The 18058-nt window shown below is 37.5% G+C and overlaps 1 protein-coding gene across 10 annotated transcripts in view; it reads right to left on the bottom strand.

The window, feature by feature from the left end:
• NFYA (nuclear transcription factor Y subunit alpha) overlaps positions 1-18058 on the bottom strand; it is a 31216-nt gene that overhangs the window by 10687 nt on the left and 2471 nt on the right. For 3 of the 10 annotated variants that reach the window (XM_081828139.1, XM_081828137.1, XM_081828145.1), the window contains exons 2-4: positions 12891-13038; positions 11215-11301; positions 8275-8421 (exon numbers count right to left, since the gene is read on the bottom strand). In XM_081828139.1, coding sequence (XP_081684265.1) covers positions 8275-8421; positions 11215-11301; positions 12891-12965 — 309 coding nt within the window. In that variant the 5' untranslated portion in view covers positions 12966-13038. The remainder of the gene's footprint in view (positions 1-8274; positions 8422-11214; positions 11302-12890; positions 13039-18058) is intronic. The other 7 variants (XM_081828140.1, XM_081828138.1, XM_081828146.1 and 4 more) reach the window with 5 other exon arrangements.

The raw sequence follows: 18058 nt of genomic DNA, 5'->3' as shown, positions 1-18058 counted from the left end.
CTATATATATATAAAAGCTTTAAACATACAGAAAAGGTGACACTATTATATTAGAAACCTATGCAGTCGCCACTCAGATTTAACAAATTAACGTTCTGCCATATTTGTTTAACATTCCCTTCCCCTCTAAAAATTATTTACTGTATTAAAATGTGATCATCCTTACAGAGCATTTTACACGTCTATCCATAAAAACCTATGGATAGGTTTTAGTTTGTAAGTTTCACATAAATAGTAACATACTGTATCTTTTTGCAATTTGCTTTTATCGTCATTGTTTTCAAAATTTAGCCAGTTTTAAAATATTTATTTCATCATTTTTAAAGTATTTATTTATTTGTAATCTCTATACCCAATGTGGGGGCTTGAACTCATGACCCTGAGATCAAGAATCACATGCTCTTCCAACTGAGCTAGCTGAATGACCGACCCATCTTCCGACTGAGCCAGCTGAGCGCCCCAGAACTAGTTCACTCATTTTAACTGGTATTAAGTATCACATTAAGTAATTATACTGTAACTTATTATTCATCCATTCCCCTTAATATTTGGGTTTTTCTCTAACAATTTTATTTTTACAAACAAATTTTACACACACAAAAATTAATGAACACGTATTCTTGTGCAAATGTTATAAGTTTCTTAAGTAGAATTCCTGTGTTGAAGGAGATGGGTGTGTTGTAATGCAGCCTCTAAAATGGTTTCTAGCTGCTTTCTGGTAATCACTCCTTTTATGTAATCTTCCCCATGAGTGTGCTGGACCTAGTGACTCACTTCTAACAAACAATCTGGCCAAAGTATTGGGGCATCACTTATGAGATTAGGTTACAAAAAGATCAACTTCCATCTTGCTGGCTTTTTCTCACTCTCCCTTACTTGCTCTGAGGGTATCAAGATAGCTGTCGTGTCATGTGCTACCCTACGGAGATGCCCACAAGGCAAGATGCCCACCCAGAACCACGTTAAGTTGAGCTTTAAAGTGGATTCTTCCCCCTGTTGAACCTCGCTTTGACTACAGGCCACAAGTGTGTCAAGAGACACTGAACAATGTGTCAGATTCTATTCCCTATGTCTATTTTCCAACATCTTCACTAATGCTCAGTACTATCATTAATGTTTGCTGGTCTCTTGTTGATTTAATTTGCATTTTCAATTTTATTCCTGGCTTTGGATAGCTAAACCTCAGGCAACAATTTTGGACAGAGAGGGAACCTGTGCTATCCAAATCTATTTTCTTATATTTCTTTCTTTAACGGCTATGGCTAATTTATTAGGAGTGTCATTGTAAATGTGACAAATTTGAAAAATATTTCTTATAAGCTTTTTATTATTTAAAAAACTAGTTAATAGTTTAACTGCTGGGTGTATAGCATCCTGTTTTCATGTAACACCTACTGTACACGTTTTTAAGAACAAAAGAGAATGCACTTAGGAACGCCCCACAGCTCAAAACTTCCAATATTTTATATACAAGTTCACACCTAAACAATAGTCAAGGGTACAGCACAAATGTTTCCCCCACATCCCCTTCATCTCCCATCTCATTAGTTCTTTCATTCATTCCATCACCAGACATTTTTGATCTGGGTGTTATTTCAATAGAGTGGAGTTTTTCTCCTTCATTTCGTTACTGTACTGTATTACATTAATTTTTCAATGTGGAAGCATCCTTGAACTCTAGGAATAAGTCCCACTTGTTCATAGTGTGTAATTTTTAATATGCTCTGGATTTGGGTTTGCTAGTATTTTGGGGGGATTCTTGCATCAATGTTCATAACGCATATTAGTCTGTAATTTTTCTTGTAATGTCTTTGTTTGGTCTTGGTATCAGAATAATGTTGGCCTCACAGAATGAATTAGGAGGTACTCTCCCAATTTTTGGGAAAAGTTTGATTGGTATTAGTTCTCCAAGTTTTTGGTAAAATATACCAGTGAAGCCATTAGTGCTTTTATTTGTTGGGTGATTTTTGATTACGGATTCAAGCTCCTTACTAATTATAAGCTCTGTATTCTGGTTTCTCTTCAGATCACATACATCTTTCACCTTTTACTTATTGTAAGTCTATTAGGATTTTCTATTTCTTTGTAACTGAGTCTTGATAGAGTAGGTTTTCTTTCTAGGAATTTGTTTACTCTTTTAGGTAATTCAGTCTGTTGCATTTAGTTGCTCATAATACTTTCTTATGATCTTTTCATTTCTGTGGAATTGGTAGTAACATCCCTACTTTCATTTCTGATTTTGGTTATTTGACTTTTTTTAGTCTATCTAGCTCAAGATCTGTCAATTTTATTATTTTCAAAGAACCGACTTTCGTTTTCATTTATTTTCTCTATTGTTTTTCTACTATTTCATTTATTTCTGCTCTAGTCTTTATTATTTCTTTCTTTTGGCCAGCTTTGGGTTTAATTCAATCTTTTTCTAATTCCGTAAGTTGTAAGGTTAGGTTGTGGGTTGTCAATCTTTCTTGTTTTTAACATAAGCATTTATAGTCATCAATTTCCCCCTCAACACTGCTTCTGCCATGTTCATATATGGTGGGTCTTTGTTTTCATTTGTCTTGAAGTATTTTCTAATTTCTCATGTAATTTCTCCTTTGACCCATTGATTACTTAAGAGTGTACTGTTTAGGGCGCCTGGGTGGCTCAGTTGGTTAAGCGACTGCCTTCGGCTCAGGTCATGATCCTGGAGTCCCAGGATCGAGTCCCGCATCGGGCTCCCTGCTCGGTAGGGAGTCTGCTTCTCCCTCTGACCCTCCTCCCTCTCATGCTCTCTGTCTCTCATTCTCTCTCTCTCAAATAAATAAATAAAATCTTAAAAAAAAAAAAAGAAAAAAGAAAAAAAAAGAGTGTACTGTTTAATTTCCACAGATTTGTGAATTTTCCACTTTTATTTCTGTTGATTTGTAACTTCATCCCACTGTGGTCAGAGAAGATACTTTGTATGCAGTCTGAGACTTAATTTGTGACCAGATATATGATCTGTCTGGAAAGCTCCCATGTGTACTTGAGAAGAATGTGTATGCTGTTGCTGTTGGGTGGAGGGTTCTGTGTAAGTCTGTCTTACCTAGTTGGGTCTATTGTGTTAAGTACTCTATTTTCTTACTTATCTTCCGTCTGGTTGTTCTACTGTTTTTTTGACTGATTTTTAAAAAAGATTTTATTTATTAGAGAGAGAGAGGGAATATGCAGGAGAGGAGACAGCACAACCAGGGGGAGGGAAAAGCAGATTCCCTGCTGAGCAGGGAGACTGATCATGATCATGACCTGAGCTGAAGGCAGACACTTAATGGACTAATCCACCCAGGTGCCCCACTGACTGACTGATTTTTTTTTTTTTTTTTAAAGTAGGTTCCACACCCAGCGTGGAGCCCAGTGTGGCTTCAACTCACAACCCTGAGATCAAGAGCTGGATGCTTAACAGATTGAGCCACCCAGGTGTCCCGGCACTCTGAATGTATCAGTCACTGCCTTCTGGCCTCCAAAATTTCTGATGAGAAATCTGCTAAAAGTCTTGAGGATCCCCTGTAGGTGACAAGTCACTTCTCTCTTGCTGCTTTCAAGATTCTCTATTTGTGGCTTCCAAACGTTTGATAATTTTGTGTCTTGCTGTGGGTCTCCGAGTTCATCTTATGTCTCTCAACAAATCTGGGGAATTTTCAGCCATTATGTCTTCAAATATTCTCTATGCGCTTTTCTCTATCTCTTCTTCTGAGACTCCCACAATGCATCTGTTGGCACACCTGATAGACTCATAGTTCCCATAGGCTCTGTTCACTTTTTTCCAATGTCTTCTCTTTCTGTTCCTCAGATCCAATCATTTCCATTGCCTTATATCTTCAAGTTCGTGGGTTCTTTCTTCTATCTATTCAAATTTGCCTTGAATCTTTCTAGTGAATACTTCATTTCCATTATCGTACTTATCAGTGCCATAATTTCTTTTCAGGTTTTCTATCTCTTTATTGGTATTTCCATTTTGTTCATACATTGCTTCCCTGACTTTTTCAACATCTTATAGTTCTTTGAGCATCTTTGGGGCAGTTATTCTTAAAATGCTTGTCTTACAGTAAATCTATTTTTTTAAAGGACAGTTCATAGATTTTTTCCTCTGAATGGGCAATACTTTCCTGTTTCTTTGTATGCCTTATGACTTTTGTTGGAAACTGCATATTAAGTCAACTAATGTACTAACTGTAGACATCAGATTCTTTCCCTTCCCTGGGATTTGCTGTTATTGTTTTGATTGTTGTAGGCGGTCTCTGTGCCAAAAAATCAGCCTAAGGCATAAACTGAAGGCTTTTTCAGGTCTTTTCTGAGCCTGTGCCTGTCCCCAAGTATGTGCAGTCCTTTTCTAATTTTCCCAAATATTCAGCTTCTTTTGAGTGTCCTAGAGTCTAAAGTTAGGCTCTCAAAAGGGGGAAAAGAGAAAATGAAGGGAGCAGGGAAGGGTGCTGACTTTTTAAAAATTCCCTAGGGGTCAGCCACTTCAGCTGGAGGGAGAGGGACTTACAACAGTGGGGGAAGGTGTGACGACACAGGCTGCCTCCTCCTTCATCTGCACCTCTGATCAGAGGCAGCAATCAGTGATCCCTGATTTTAGAGGATGGGGTCTATTTTGCTCACCTTGGCACCTATAAGCTGCCCAGAGGCTGCGTCAAAACCTGTGTGCAGCTACCTGTTAGGCTGCTGAGTAGCTGCTATTATGCTAAGAGCTCAAACTTACTGAAATTATCTTCACTTTAAGTCTATGCCTCCCCCGTAAGTAAAAAGTTTTCAAAAAGACTTGAGAGTTCCAAAATAGTTTATACCAGACAGATTCTGCCAATGCGATTATTACGTAGGTGGGGAGAGAGATTCCTGGTATGTCCTGTTCCACCATCTTCCCAGAATCCTCTACCTAGGTCTTCTTAACTACTTTTTCTAAATACTTAGCTCAGAGTTGGCACTTAGAAAGTAGTGGCAAATAGATAAATTAGTAAACAAATTTATTTAGTTATCTGAATCTATTTCCTAACTGAGCTTCAAACAGCAAGGGATACCTGCTTTTAGTCATTTGGATTTCCTTTTCCATCTATTCATATTTTTTGCCCATTTCCCTACTGGATTGTTATTTTCGTAACAATACATAAATGTTCTTTATGTATTTTGGATACAAACCAAATTATGTGTGTTAAAAAATATCTTCTGCATATCTGCACCTTGTCTTTTATTTATATTTTGATGTATATACATTTTTATTTTGAAGTAGTCAAATCAATTTGGGTTTTGTATCTTTAAAAAATCGTTCTCTACTCGACGTAAATAAAATTCTCTTGTAAATAAAATCTAAAAGTTTCCAAGTATGCTTTTTTACATTTAGACTGTAAATCTACCAAGTATATAGTAATGAGATAGATATCTTGTTTTCTTTTTCTATGCCATTCTTAAACCACTTCTTCACTGGTATTTTATACTATTTTTATTATACATCAACTTCCAATATTCTTGCATTTATTTCTTCACTCTCTACTTTGGTTCTACTGTCCTTATTAAGCCAGTGATCTTAATCTAAAATTATACACAAATTTAGCATGTATCTGAACATCTGTACCTTTTCTAAGGGGATATAGGTTTCAGTGGAATTCTAAAATAGAGCATGCAATCCAAAAAAAGGTTAAGGAGTACTCTTCAAAAAGAAATGGTTATTCAACACTAATGAGAAGCAACCTCTAATAAAAAGGGATTGAAACCTTAAGCATTTTAAAAGGGGCTGTGGAATCGTACTTAAAGCTTTATACACATTAACAGAAAAGAGTTTCTCCAGGATGGTTTGATTAGTCACAGTCCTACTTGGAGGGAAGGGAATGAAATAAATAACCCTTTCAAAGTCTCTTAAAGGCTGAAAAGTCCCCATAAAATCATAGAATTTAGAGCTGGAATGAACCCTAAACATCACCTGATATAAACTGCATTTCTGGATGAGAACACTGACAATCAAATGACTTGGCCAGGATCAGAAATCTTGTTTAACGGCAGACCTGGGAATGAAAGTCAGGTCACTGCATTCACAGTACACTGTTCCTAGTGTTATAGCACACCATTTCTAGTCAATGGTGGAGCGGAAGGCGTGGCAGGGGGGCTGGAGAGGAGGCAATGAAAAGGACAGAAATGAACAGCAGTACGACACTGCAGCAAGCACACACACAAAATATATTTAAAGCCTCATACATTTATGCATGGAGCAATGTGGAGACTATTTTTAATCCTAACTACAACTCTATCTTGGCAAAAATATGCCAACGGCCTTAAAAATGATCTTACCCTTCTTTGCTCAACCAATCCCTCCACTCCAAAGAAATTACTCTAAGAATTCAACTGGAAAATAAAGTAATCACAAATACATTTATAGTAACCTTACCTATTAAAGCAAAAAACCAAAAATAAAGCAAACAAAAAATCCCAGAATACATTTTGCAAAAAAATTGTACATAAAATTACAAGGGCTTATATAAAAATTAATTTAGATTTATCAAGTAGTGTGATCATGGCTGGTTTTTCCAACTTCTATTAAATTCCTCCAGAATAACTAAATCACTGTGATCATTTTACTTGTTAAAACAAAATATAGATAGAACAAAAAGTTAATAGTTCTCCCTTGCCCCGCCTCTGTGCTCATAAACATATATACCCATGAGTGTTTGGCTATCCATTACAGAAATCACATAGTATATATTTCTCTGCAAATTATTTTTCACTAAAAATACTTCAATATTGATTATCTTCCCCAGAAAACAGTTCATCCTTTTTTAACAAGGACAAAATGCTCCATATATAAACATATGGAGTATGATGTATTCAACCATTTCTTTATCCTTATTGATGGAATGGACAGTCAGGTTACAATTTTTTTCCTAGTAAAATGCTGCAATAAATGTCTTTGTACATCTCTCCCTGTACATGGATGCTTTTCTTCTTACACAACAGATTCTCAGAAGTGGGGCAGAAAGAGCAAAGGTTTATGTTTATGTATTTAATAGTGAGATGCCTTCAGAATTTGAAATTACCAATAATAATGTTTCCTTTTCTCTACACCCATTCTAGCATTGGATATAAACTCTTTTTAATTTTTACCAACTCGATAAAAGTTCCCTCTAGTTTTGGGGCGCCTGGGTGGCTCAGTTGGTTAAGCGACTGCCTTCGGCTCAGGTCATGATCCTGGAGTCCCGGGATCGAGTCCCGCATCGGGCTCCCTGCTCGGCAGGGAGTCTGCTTCGTCCTCTGACCCTATCCCCTCTCATGTGTTCTCTCTCTAATAAATAAATAAAATCTTTAAAAAAAAAAAAATTCCCTCTAGTTTTTAAAAATCTGATGCCACTGAGCTGCATGTCTTGCTTTACCTTTGTTTTCTGTTTCTGAATCCATCTTTCCAGTGGATTTACCTAAGTACTTTATTGGTTTGTTTACAGAATCAGCTTTTATTTACCCTTCTACATTTTTGTTAGTTTTCTACTTCATTAATTTTAACCTACTTTTTTGTTCATTTTGTTCCTCCTTTTCCTAACTTCATAAGGGAAATACATTCACTTTTCCGTTCTTTTAGAATAAAAGTATTGGGGCTCCTGGGTGGCTCAGTCAGTTAGGTGTCTGCCTTCAGCTCAGGTCATGATCCCAGGGTCCTGGGATCGAGCCCCATGTCGGGCTCTCTGCTCAGCAGGGGAGTCTGCTTCTCCCTCTCCCTCTGCCTGCCGCTTCCCCTGCTTGTGCTGTCTGTCAAATAAATAAATAAAATCTTAAAATAAAATAAAAGTATTTAAGGGTTACACATTTTGCTCTCAGTACAGCTTTAGGTGTGTGTGATGGGTCTGGACTGAAGTATTTTTTTTTTTCATCACTTGTTAGATAATTCAAATTATAAATCACTTAGCAAGAAATGAAAGGGTAACATTCCTGACCAAGAACAGTTAATTTCCAAAGCACACTGTAAATTCCCTCAGCTGCCAGGAGTTCCAACAAAGATCAAACCAATAAATTTTCTATTAAACTAGACTCTCATCTTTTTGTATTCTTTATATACTGATTCAAGATCATACCTAGTATCTTAGTCCTTACCAGAGATGTCCAATTTCTGTACAATTCTGTTTCTATCACTGATAGTACAAAAGTAGAAAATCGACTCATTTTGTGAATGTAGGGTGGCAAACAGTTAAATGCCAGATCAATAGTCGTACAGTTTCTAACAAGCTCTTCTTTAAGACCTCTATTCTGATATTCTGTCTAAACATTTTTTGCATCGCTCACCTGCTGCAAACCCTGAGTCCCAGACACAGGTACTTGCATGATGGTTTGACCTTGTCCACCAGGGACAGCTTGAACCATGATGGGCTGACCAGTTGATGTGATTAATTGGCCTCCACTGACCTGTACCATTAATGGTTGCCCCTGGACCTAGAAAGAAATAAAATAACAATGAAATAACGTAAAATGGTTTTTACCAAAAGATAATCACTGGAACTATTCTGCTGCCTTGGTAGAGGGGGAAAAGGTAGAAAAGACACTAAGAAAAGAAGTCTCAAGTCCCTGTCTTCAAGTTATCTTCTTCAAAAACACTCTATCTTTGACCAAACACCAAGTTGAATACTTTAAGGTCACATATAATGAAGTATATCCAGGGTCTTTAGGAAGTCTCAACAGATATAAGGCATTTGTCATCAAATACAGGCTAAATCTACGAGAAGCACTCAATCAAAACATCCAGACTATGGGCCTTTTGAGACTAATATTCAGGAATAGTTTCTAGTGAAGGCTGGAGAGGAGGCAATGAGAGGGAGGGCTGATGGTGGTGATGGTGGTTGAGTGCAAATTCTAAATAACCTGGAAGGAATAAATCAAACTACCCAGCAATGACTCCAGGAGGCTGGGCAGCAAGCAGCTCTGGAAGCTTATGCAGAAGACCCTTTCTCCCCATAGTCTCTCAAGCATAAATGAAATACACAACTTTTACCCTCTACCTCACTCTGGGAATTCTAGTCCTGTGGTTGTTTCAAGAGCCCACTAGGGAAGGCCTAGAAATATCTTCTGGTCAGTTTTCAAGCTCTGTGGTGAATTCCTCATACTGGACCCTGAATATCTACATAGTTGTTTTAGTTTTACCAGAAACAGTGATAAATATGGGAATTATACACTCAAGTGTATCAAAAAACTCCCAATTTTCCAGCTCCTATGAGTAAATGGACTACTTTAGAAGCCAGGGCATTATACGTGCTCTATAACACCTTGAATCCCAATATAAAAATACCTAGCTAACTGAATGCATTCTGGAAGCCGGAAAAACAAGCCACGTTAGAAATGAAATGGAATGTTCAAAAGAATAGCTGCAAGTCCAAAATTTCATTTAGATTCTGCCCTTGTTTTGAGAAATTATTTGTAGCAGAACACAAGAATATTCATAGGACTAAAATATTCATGCTTAATGCCCTTGAAAAGTGTGTTCGAATAACAGTAATTGGTTAAAAGATCAATCTTCCCTAGATGAATAGATTAGATAGTAAGACCCCCTCTTCTTCACCACCACCACCACCACCAAATGCATCAGAATCCTCAGGAATATTTAATTCCCAAGTTTTATAAACTGTTCGTTGAGAAATTCCACTTTACTTTTTAAAGGACTTTACAATCTGATTCTCTCATGCCTTCTCCTTTCCTTATCAAATTAAATTCCCTTTGCTACACCAATGTTTGCATGTACTCCATCAGAAAGGATTCTGAATAGTTATTAAATGAATAACTGAAAGAAGTATTAAAAATTCTCCAAAATAATGAGACCTCTAGAGAAAACGCTTTCATCATTTCCGTATAAAGTGTTCCCATCTCTTTTAAATAAAATCTACATAAGTAAGAAACAAGTTTTAAGGCCCAACTGTTCATAAGTTTCTGGCTACCCATCATCTTGAACTTCTCCCCTCACTGACACGTTAAATGTGTACATGATAAACCACCTGAGACTCCAAGGAGCCCACTGCATTTACAACACATGAATGATTACAAGGACACATGCATCAGACAAGAAGCCATACGGTTAAGAGCATGTTACATTCCCATTCCACAAGTGGTTAATGACAATACTGTTTTATGTATCAATAAGATGAAGCAAGCATGAAAAACATGAAGAACAAGCTGCTGAACTCTACGATTTGAACATATTTAGGAGTACCTACAAGCTCAGCTTTTTTCAGCCTAATTTATGTTCAGAACTGACAGTGTATCACCATCAGACATTACAGGCGGGAGGTGTCGGGATGGGGTTGAAAGGTTAGGGTGAAATGATTACGATGAGGGGCAGGTAACTGCCGGATGCTTAGCAGCACTGAAATGAGACGTCAGTTCTACATTCCTGGTCCTACCTTGAATCATTTCCATTCAATGGAGGAAAAAGGCAGGGCACTCAAATTTTGCCAATTTCTCAAAAATAGAGTAATTTTAATCAAAGTAACCTGCAGACACAGAAAAGACTTAGGCTTCTACTCTCATTTTTACATAGGAACTGGCCAAAATATAACCCCAACTAAGGATATTTAGCTTGGCCATATAAAAAGTTAGGGAACTGCTCTAGTTAAGTAAGAATTCTTATAGTGGCTGTAATACCTAAGACTTATAGAAAGCATATTTCACCTTTGTCTGGCGGAGAGGTATAGGGTAATCTTTGCAAATCTAGTAATAAAACAGGTCATGGTTTCCTTAGGAAAGGTAGTGAAAAGGCAGCAGTTAAGAGATTAACAAGATTCACTGATTAGATAAACCTTGCCAAGTACAAGGATTATTTTGCAGCCGAGTTGCCCTTTTAATAAAAATAAAGCATAATCTAACCCTAGTTATTTTTTATTCCACTATTATAAATACAAATCCACGGAATTTTACCGTGCATTCTGATTACAGAGCTTTAGCTCTAAATAGATTCTAATGCCACTTGTAAGAATTTCTTCCTGTCACTTGCACCATTTCCTTCCCAAAGAAACACAATTGCCAAATTCAATTTTCAGAAAACTGATACTGGGGTCACTACATGACTAGGCATGAAACATGAGGAGACTGGAATCTTACAAGCCTCAAAGACAAGTTAACAGCATCAAAAACATGCAATTGACTTTGCCATTCCTCCTTGAGATCCTACCACAAATAGCACCAGACATGAGGACAGGAGAAGTTCATGCAGTGCTTACAGAGAATCAGAGAGGGCACCACTACCTGGAGGGTCTGGACTTGCTGGCCTGAGGCGGATGCCACCTGGGCCTCAGTCTGCAACTGGACAGCAGTGACACCACCCTGCTGCTGAGAACAGGAACAGGAAGAGCTTGAAATGTGTCAGGAAGGAAATGTAGAGTTCAAGACATGAGATCACCTTACCTCTTGTGGGAGAGGGAGGGAGTCTTCTTTTAACAGTCCCACCCAACAGAGGACTCTCAAACTGTACAGACTCCCTATACTGAAGCTATTTTGTTGCAGGTAGCAGGATTAAAGATATTAGCCCTTTGTCCCCAGAGTGAAACTCAAAACACATTTCCATGACTCAAAAACAATAGTTGTCATCATGAACACAAATTTTTTTAATGTAATCCTTCCCTCCAGAAATAAGCATTTGATCCTTCTGCTTAGGGTTATCTTAATGCTTTTTATTTCCTCAAATGAGTTCACAACAAAAAAGTTATCAGGTTTTTACAGCTTTGAAGCTACAATGAAGAATTTCTGAGACTTAAATGTAATCACCAGGTAGGAAGAATGAAGCAATCACTGTGAACCAAAATCATCTTCAGGCTGGTCACTGCTCTCAAGGCCCAAAACTAAGATTACTTCTACTCAATTGGATTACCTTAGAAGCAATGTTTTCAGTGATTTAACCTAATGTTTATATCCTCTAATGGTAAGTTCTGACCGAACAAGACTTCATCCATCAAGGTGGTGGTGTGAATAGAGGGCCCTTTGTGGAATCCCCTTTCCTAAGGAGGCAGTTGAAGGAAGCTGCCAGAGACACAGCAGCTGGGTGGAAGAAAAAGCCAGTGAAGGAGTTTAAATAATTAATTTCTTTTAATCAAGAGGTGCCCCTTCCTTTGATCATTAGATAGGAACAACTTACCATCAAAATAGCCTTTGTATTCCCTACCATCTACTTTTCTGTATTCTCTACCATCTACTATTCTGTATTCCTTTTGGAAACAAAACATGCCCCAATCTTGGCCTAAGGTCAAATCAATGCATAATAAATGTCTTTTCTTCTAGGGAGAAACACAAGTAAACTTTTACTAAAATAAAAAGCTAGGTATAGAGCATCAGAAAATGTAATCTCTGTATAAATCTAAGAAAGCAATCTATCTTATTAAGGAATAAATCAACACGGGATTCCTTTCTTGTATGTGCTTATTCATAATAAGAGTGGCTAAGTATTAACCTCATGCTGAACTACAGCTTTTCAGAATAAGCACCGTAACGTATCAAATCAAAGAACAGTGGATTTCTTGGATGCTGACTATCTTGGTTTATCCATTAAGGCCACAGACTTAAAAGATCACAAAGCTAGCTTAATGGAGAAGAGGAACTACAAAACTGAATCCAGAAAAAAACAAAAACTCCAAATTTCCATCTGAGAACAGACTAGGTTTTGACTTTTAGCAAAATGAAATGGGCAATTCAGTATTAAACCAGGCTCCCAAGAAAAGCAAATTCTATGTGGTCATGGACTGAATACAGAGCTCTGAACACATGGAACATGAGAGAAATCCCAACAAATCCAATCTTAAAAGCACTTCGGCACGAGTCACCAGACCTATTATTCATAAGATCTGGGACCTCTAAATAATTCCCCACTGAGTGGTGCCAATCCGGGCTCCATTGCTGTGCTGTTTAAAGCAGTTTTACTTCCATACCTGCTGCTGAATCTGTCCAGCCTGCACAACAATCTGCTCTGTCGAACTATTGCTGTTTGCTGTATACTGCTCCATGATCCCTCCAAGTTAGAATCCTGTCCACAGTGAGTTTCACTCAGGAGATCCTAGAAGACTGCGAAATGCACTCCTATTAGAAAGGTTGGGAAAGAAACTAAATGAGATTGTTAATAAAAGCCTCGCCAGATGATTAACATTGATTAACTTATTGCTGTGCTTTATTCGCAAGTAAACAGGGTAAGAGAATAGGAAATGTTCGTTTTTGACATCATTTGTAACCAGGATTACAAGGCACGCTCATGCCAACAATACTATAATGCCATTTCACATGTCTTGAAAGTGCTTTTAGTCATTTTTTATTGGCAGCCTTACCTTTCAATACTACCAGGGCAACACTTCCAACTTAGAAATACTCATGAAACTACAATATCATGTCGTTACAAGGTCTATTTAACACTGGTTTTAAGGTCTGCCTGTGTATTTTAGAGGATATACAGTTTCTTTATTTTATAGCACATACTTGCTGCCTGCCAATGCAATACCAAAAGTGTCACTCTAGTTCGCTACACATGGTCTGCAGTGTAAAACTTCACGGCTTATTATTTAGTAAGGAAATGACCCAGACCTGAAGTCAACCATTTTGCTTATCAAAATCTCCATTAAGTAGTATTAAGAAAGCTTGAGTGAAGGTTTAGGAATTTGCATTTTAATCCAGGGCAAGGAATAAGATGTTATACTAACGGCAAAAATAATGTTTATAGATTAAATAGAAGAAATTTTATATGACATATTAAGGCTACGAGTTTCTCTAAAATCTGCCTTCGGCTCAGGTCATGATCCCAGCATCCTGGGATCGAGCCTCACATCGGGCTCCCCGCTCAGCGGGAGGCCTGCTTCTCCCTCTCCCACTCCCCCTGCTTGTGTTCCCTCTCTCGCTGTTTCTCTGTCAAATAAGTAAATAAAAACTTAAAAAAAAAAAAGTTAAAACTACATAATAAAGGGTAGGATATAATTAGACCTATTAAGTATTCAAATGCAAGAGTGGGGGAAACTTAACGACTGAGCCACCCAGGCGCCGTCACTTTAACTTTCTTTATGGCAATTTCTAAATCTGTGTAATAGTGATAGGGGCGGCCTAGGTGGCTCAGTCGGTTAAGTGTCAGACTCTTGGTTTTGGCTCAGGTCGTATGATCTTAGGGTTGTGAAATCGAGCCCCGCTTTGGGCTCTGGGTACAGCATGAAGTCTGCTTAAGATTCTCTCTCTCCCTCTCCTTCTTCCCCTACTCCCATTAGTGCACTCTCTCTCTCTAAATAAATAAATCTTAAAACGATTCTCTCCCTCTTCCCCTCCCCTTGCTCATGTGTGTGTGCAAATAAATAAAATCTTAAAAAAGAAAAAAAAAAAAGAGTAGTGAAAACATTATTAATGAACCCCCGCAGCCATCTCCAATTCTTATACCATGGTCAATCCTGTTTCACACATCTCATCCACTTTCTACCCACCCCTGAATTATTTTGAAGTAAATGTCAGACACTATATGATTCCAAAATGCTGTAAATACTCTGGCATCTATCTCTAAAGAGGTAGGACTCTTTGTCTTTACCGTATCACAATATTGTCTCTACATTATCATTTCAAACATTAGAAAATGAGTAAGTCCCTAAATATTATCAAATATCCAGGCCTTGGTCAAATTAACCCTTCTCACTTAAACACTCCTTTAAAATAAGGACATAATTAGATAAATGGAAATGGTATTTGAGAATCTTAGACAAACCTGATTCAAAAATTTAAAATTATACCAACTACCAAAGGGTAATTCACCCTGGAAGTATGGGAAAGGTACAGGTATATATAAGTAAAATGTAGATAGATCTTTGCCCCCAATTTTTCTCCAGGCCTTCATAAATTCTAAAATTTGAACGATAAAGTTATGTGAGCTAAAATGAACCGCACATTATGTCAGCAAAGAAATGCACTACTCTCCATAAACCCGCACATGGTAGATGAGATTAATCACTTGTAAACTGTCTCAATATGGTGTGAGAGAAATAAAAATACATCCCAGTGCATGTGCAAGTATTTAGGAAGAAGTATATTTAGGTCTAAAATTCACTCTGAGGGGCGCCTGGGTAGCTCAGTCGTTAAGCGTCTGCCTTCGGCTCAGGTCATGATCCCAGGGTCCTGGGATTGAGCCCCGCATCGGGCTCCCTGCTCGGCGGGAAGCCTGCTTCTCCCTCTTCCGCTCCCCCTGCTTGTGTTCCCTCTCTCGCTGTGTCTCTCTCTGTCAAATAAATAAATAAAATCTTTAAAAAAATAAAAATAAAAAAAAAATAAAATTCACTCTGAAATGCATCAAAAAACAAGATGGATTGATGAATGAATGGATAGAGATACCTGATAAGTATGGTACTGTGTTAACAGAAGACGCTAGGTGATGGGTATGCTAGTGTTTACTGTAAAATTCTTTCAACTTTACTTATGTTTGAAAATTTTTATACTAAACTATGTGTGTAGCCTATTACTCATAAACGAAATGGTATGCAGAGTAAGGGTGTAAGAGCCATAAATAAGTGACAGGATGACTGTGCCATCACTGCATGCTATTCTGTGGCCATATGGTTCTCTAACTCACTACCCTTGCTCTGATGGAATGCTCACCCAGCAACTAACTATAATTTAGATATACATACAGATATGCCAACAAAAAGCAAATATGATCAGCAACACAAATGAACTTATTTCTCATTGCATAGTGACAAACTGACTTTTTGATTTTTATACCAGTTCTCTTTGAAATTGGTTGACTAAGTTGGCTCCTGAGATTCTGGGAACAGTAGAGAAAACTGGGTTTTCAGGAGGTCTAAGGGACTCTGCCAGGGAAGTAAATGGTCTTCCCTAAGCTACCTTGTCTCTAACTGTAGTACAATGTATTTATCTTTATAAACTAATGAAATTGAAGAATTAAGGATAATGGTAACAGAAGAGCCTAACTGATTCCATTTATATGAAACTCTCAAAAAGCCAGAGAAATCTACAGACACAAAGCAGGTCAGTGGTTCCCTGGGACTGGAAAGGCAGGGTAGGATAGGGGTGGGAAGTTGATTAGAATAGAGCATCTGGAACTTTCTGGGGTGATGAATATGTTTTATATATTTTTATCGTGGTGGTGGTCACATAGTGACATACTTAGACATACCAACACTTAAAATAATTACCCTTTGTGTCTGTTAACTGTATCTCAATAAAGTTGATTTAAAAAAATGGGATCATGAAGGAACATCCTCTTTCAACCCCCCCGGCCACCCAAATCCCCTTCCTGTATGAGATTTTTTCCATGATCACTAATTTCCAGAAATTTATTTTATGAAGGACATGAGAATAAGTAATAAATAGAACGTCGTGCAGATTTTCCTCTTAACTAGTTTATGCTAGTAATAAAAACGCTTCAATTTAAAAACATTTCAATCCACTGTACCCTGAAGGGTAAAAAAGGAAGCATGTCTCAATCTAAGAGCATTTCTCTCTCCCATTAATGAGGGATTCAGGTTGCAGCATGATACTGAGACTGCTAAGGGTGAGCATGTACCCAACTGGCTTCAATGAAGCCCTCTGCTTACTACTACCTTGAGCTTCAGTTAGTAAAACTGCAATACAATGTGACATTTGTCTTTCCTCCAGTGCTTTTCTGTCCAAGATTTGAACAAAATTAAGTCAGCCCGATTTACTCAGTCTAGTTCTCGATCCTAACACAGTTCTGGATGTTTCTTCCTCAAAGAGCAAGTGTGTGTATATTCCGGCTAGCATGAAAATCCTCTTCCTCCCCACTTCAAGGTGCAGAACCCTAAACATAGCTAACTACCAGGAACCTATTCTATGTGTCCCTACACCCATTTTAAAGCTAAAACTTCCAAAAACTCAACCATAAGCATGTGAAAAGCCCTTCAAAATTACTATATTTAACAATTACTACCAGGTAAAGACTGTAACATCCCTTCAAGTTTTTTTGACCACAAATCACTGCACACATAACATAGAAAAAAGTAACTGAAACAAAATTTCCATGAATGCTTATCTTTATGTAACATAAGCTGCACATTGTTATTTCCTATTGTATTATAAAAAATTAGCATTACCCACTAAATTGATTTCACAACTCAACAAATGGGTCCTGATCTGTGTTTGATAAAAGACCAGAGAACAAAGGACTGTCCAGCTTCCCTACTGTCTGAGGGATTTCCAGATTGGAGTTCCTAATTTGCTCCTTGTCTCCACTAATGAGGCATCATTTGCCAGTCACCATTCTGAAGGTTTTATAAATAAAAAGAAAACTCTGACGAAGATCCTAACTTCAAAGAGTCTTTACGTTTGGTAAAGAAGAAAAAAGCTATACTGGAACCCTAAGAGAGAAACAAAGTCAAACAGTAACAGGGAGAACAGACATTTCTTCTACCTGGGGATAGGTAAGTCAAGGAAGGCTTTAGGAAAATGTGGCACCTGACGTGGTCCAAAGTGTGAGAAGGATTTATACATGGGATGATGTGGGAGGGGGTGGAGTACTCTAAATGAAGAGACAGCATAAAAACAAGGACAGAGAAATTTCAGGATATAAACAGCAGATTAAAAGGCCCCATGTCAAGAGAAAGCTAGAGGCCAGAATACTATCTCTTTAAATTCTAGGCAAAGAAGTTCTTCTGCAGACAGGTGGAGGCTCTAGAGATGTCTAGCACAACAGCAACCAGACTATAATTTGTAACTGCTTTTTAGAAAAAAATCTAGTGAAAAATGCCTGGTGGTTTTAAAGAGGCTAGATATATCCATTTTTACATACCAAGGTTTAAAGAATATTCAGAAAACAAATATAAATGTTCTAAAAAATACCTTAGACATGCTATCCCATCTATTAATGTGGATAATGTAATAATCAAAATGACTTTAACAACATGATTTAAACAATGAGAAATGCATTCTAAAAAGTGAAAACGAAACAAAAAAATGTCTCCAAAGTTTTAGTAGTGGAGAGTTTTATGACCTTTCATGTGATCATAAAAATGGGCACCATATACTTAAGACCTACTGTACTTGCCAGGACTGTAGTAGATGCTTCACATGAATAAAAACTTTTAAAATCCTAAAAGAAAAATCTTCC

Source organism: Leptonychotes weddellii, chromosome 8 (assembly GCF_054177405.1).
Source record: "Leptonychotes weddellii isolate Sample4059 chromosome 8, ASM5417740v2, whole genome shotgun sequence".
Taxonomy (NCBI): Eukaryota; Metazoa; Chordata; class Mammalia; order Carnivora; family Phocidae; genus Leptonychotes; species Leptonychotes weddellii.
The sequence above is the reverse complement of the archived record's forward strand: the minus strand, read 5'-3'. Positions and strand labels throughout refer to the sequence as shown.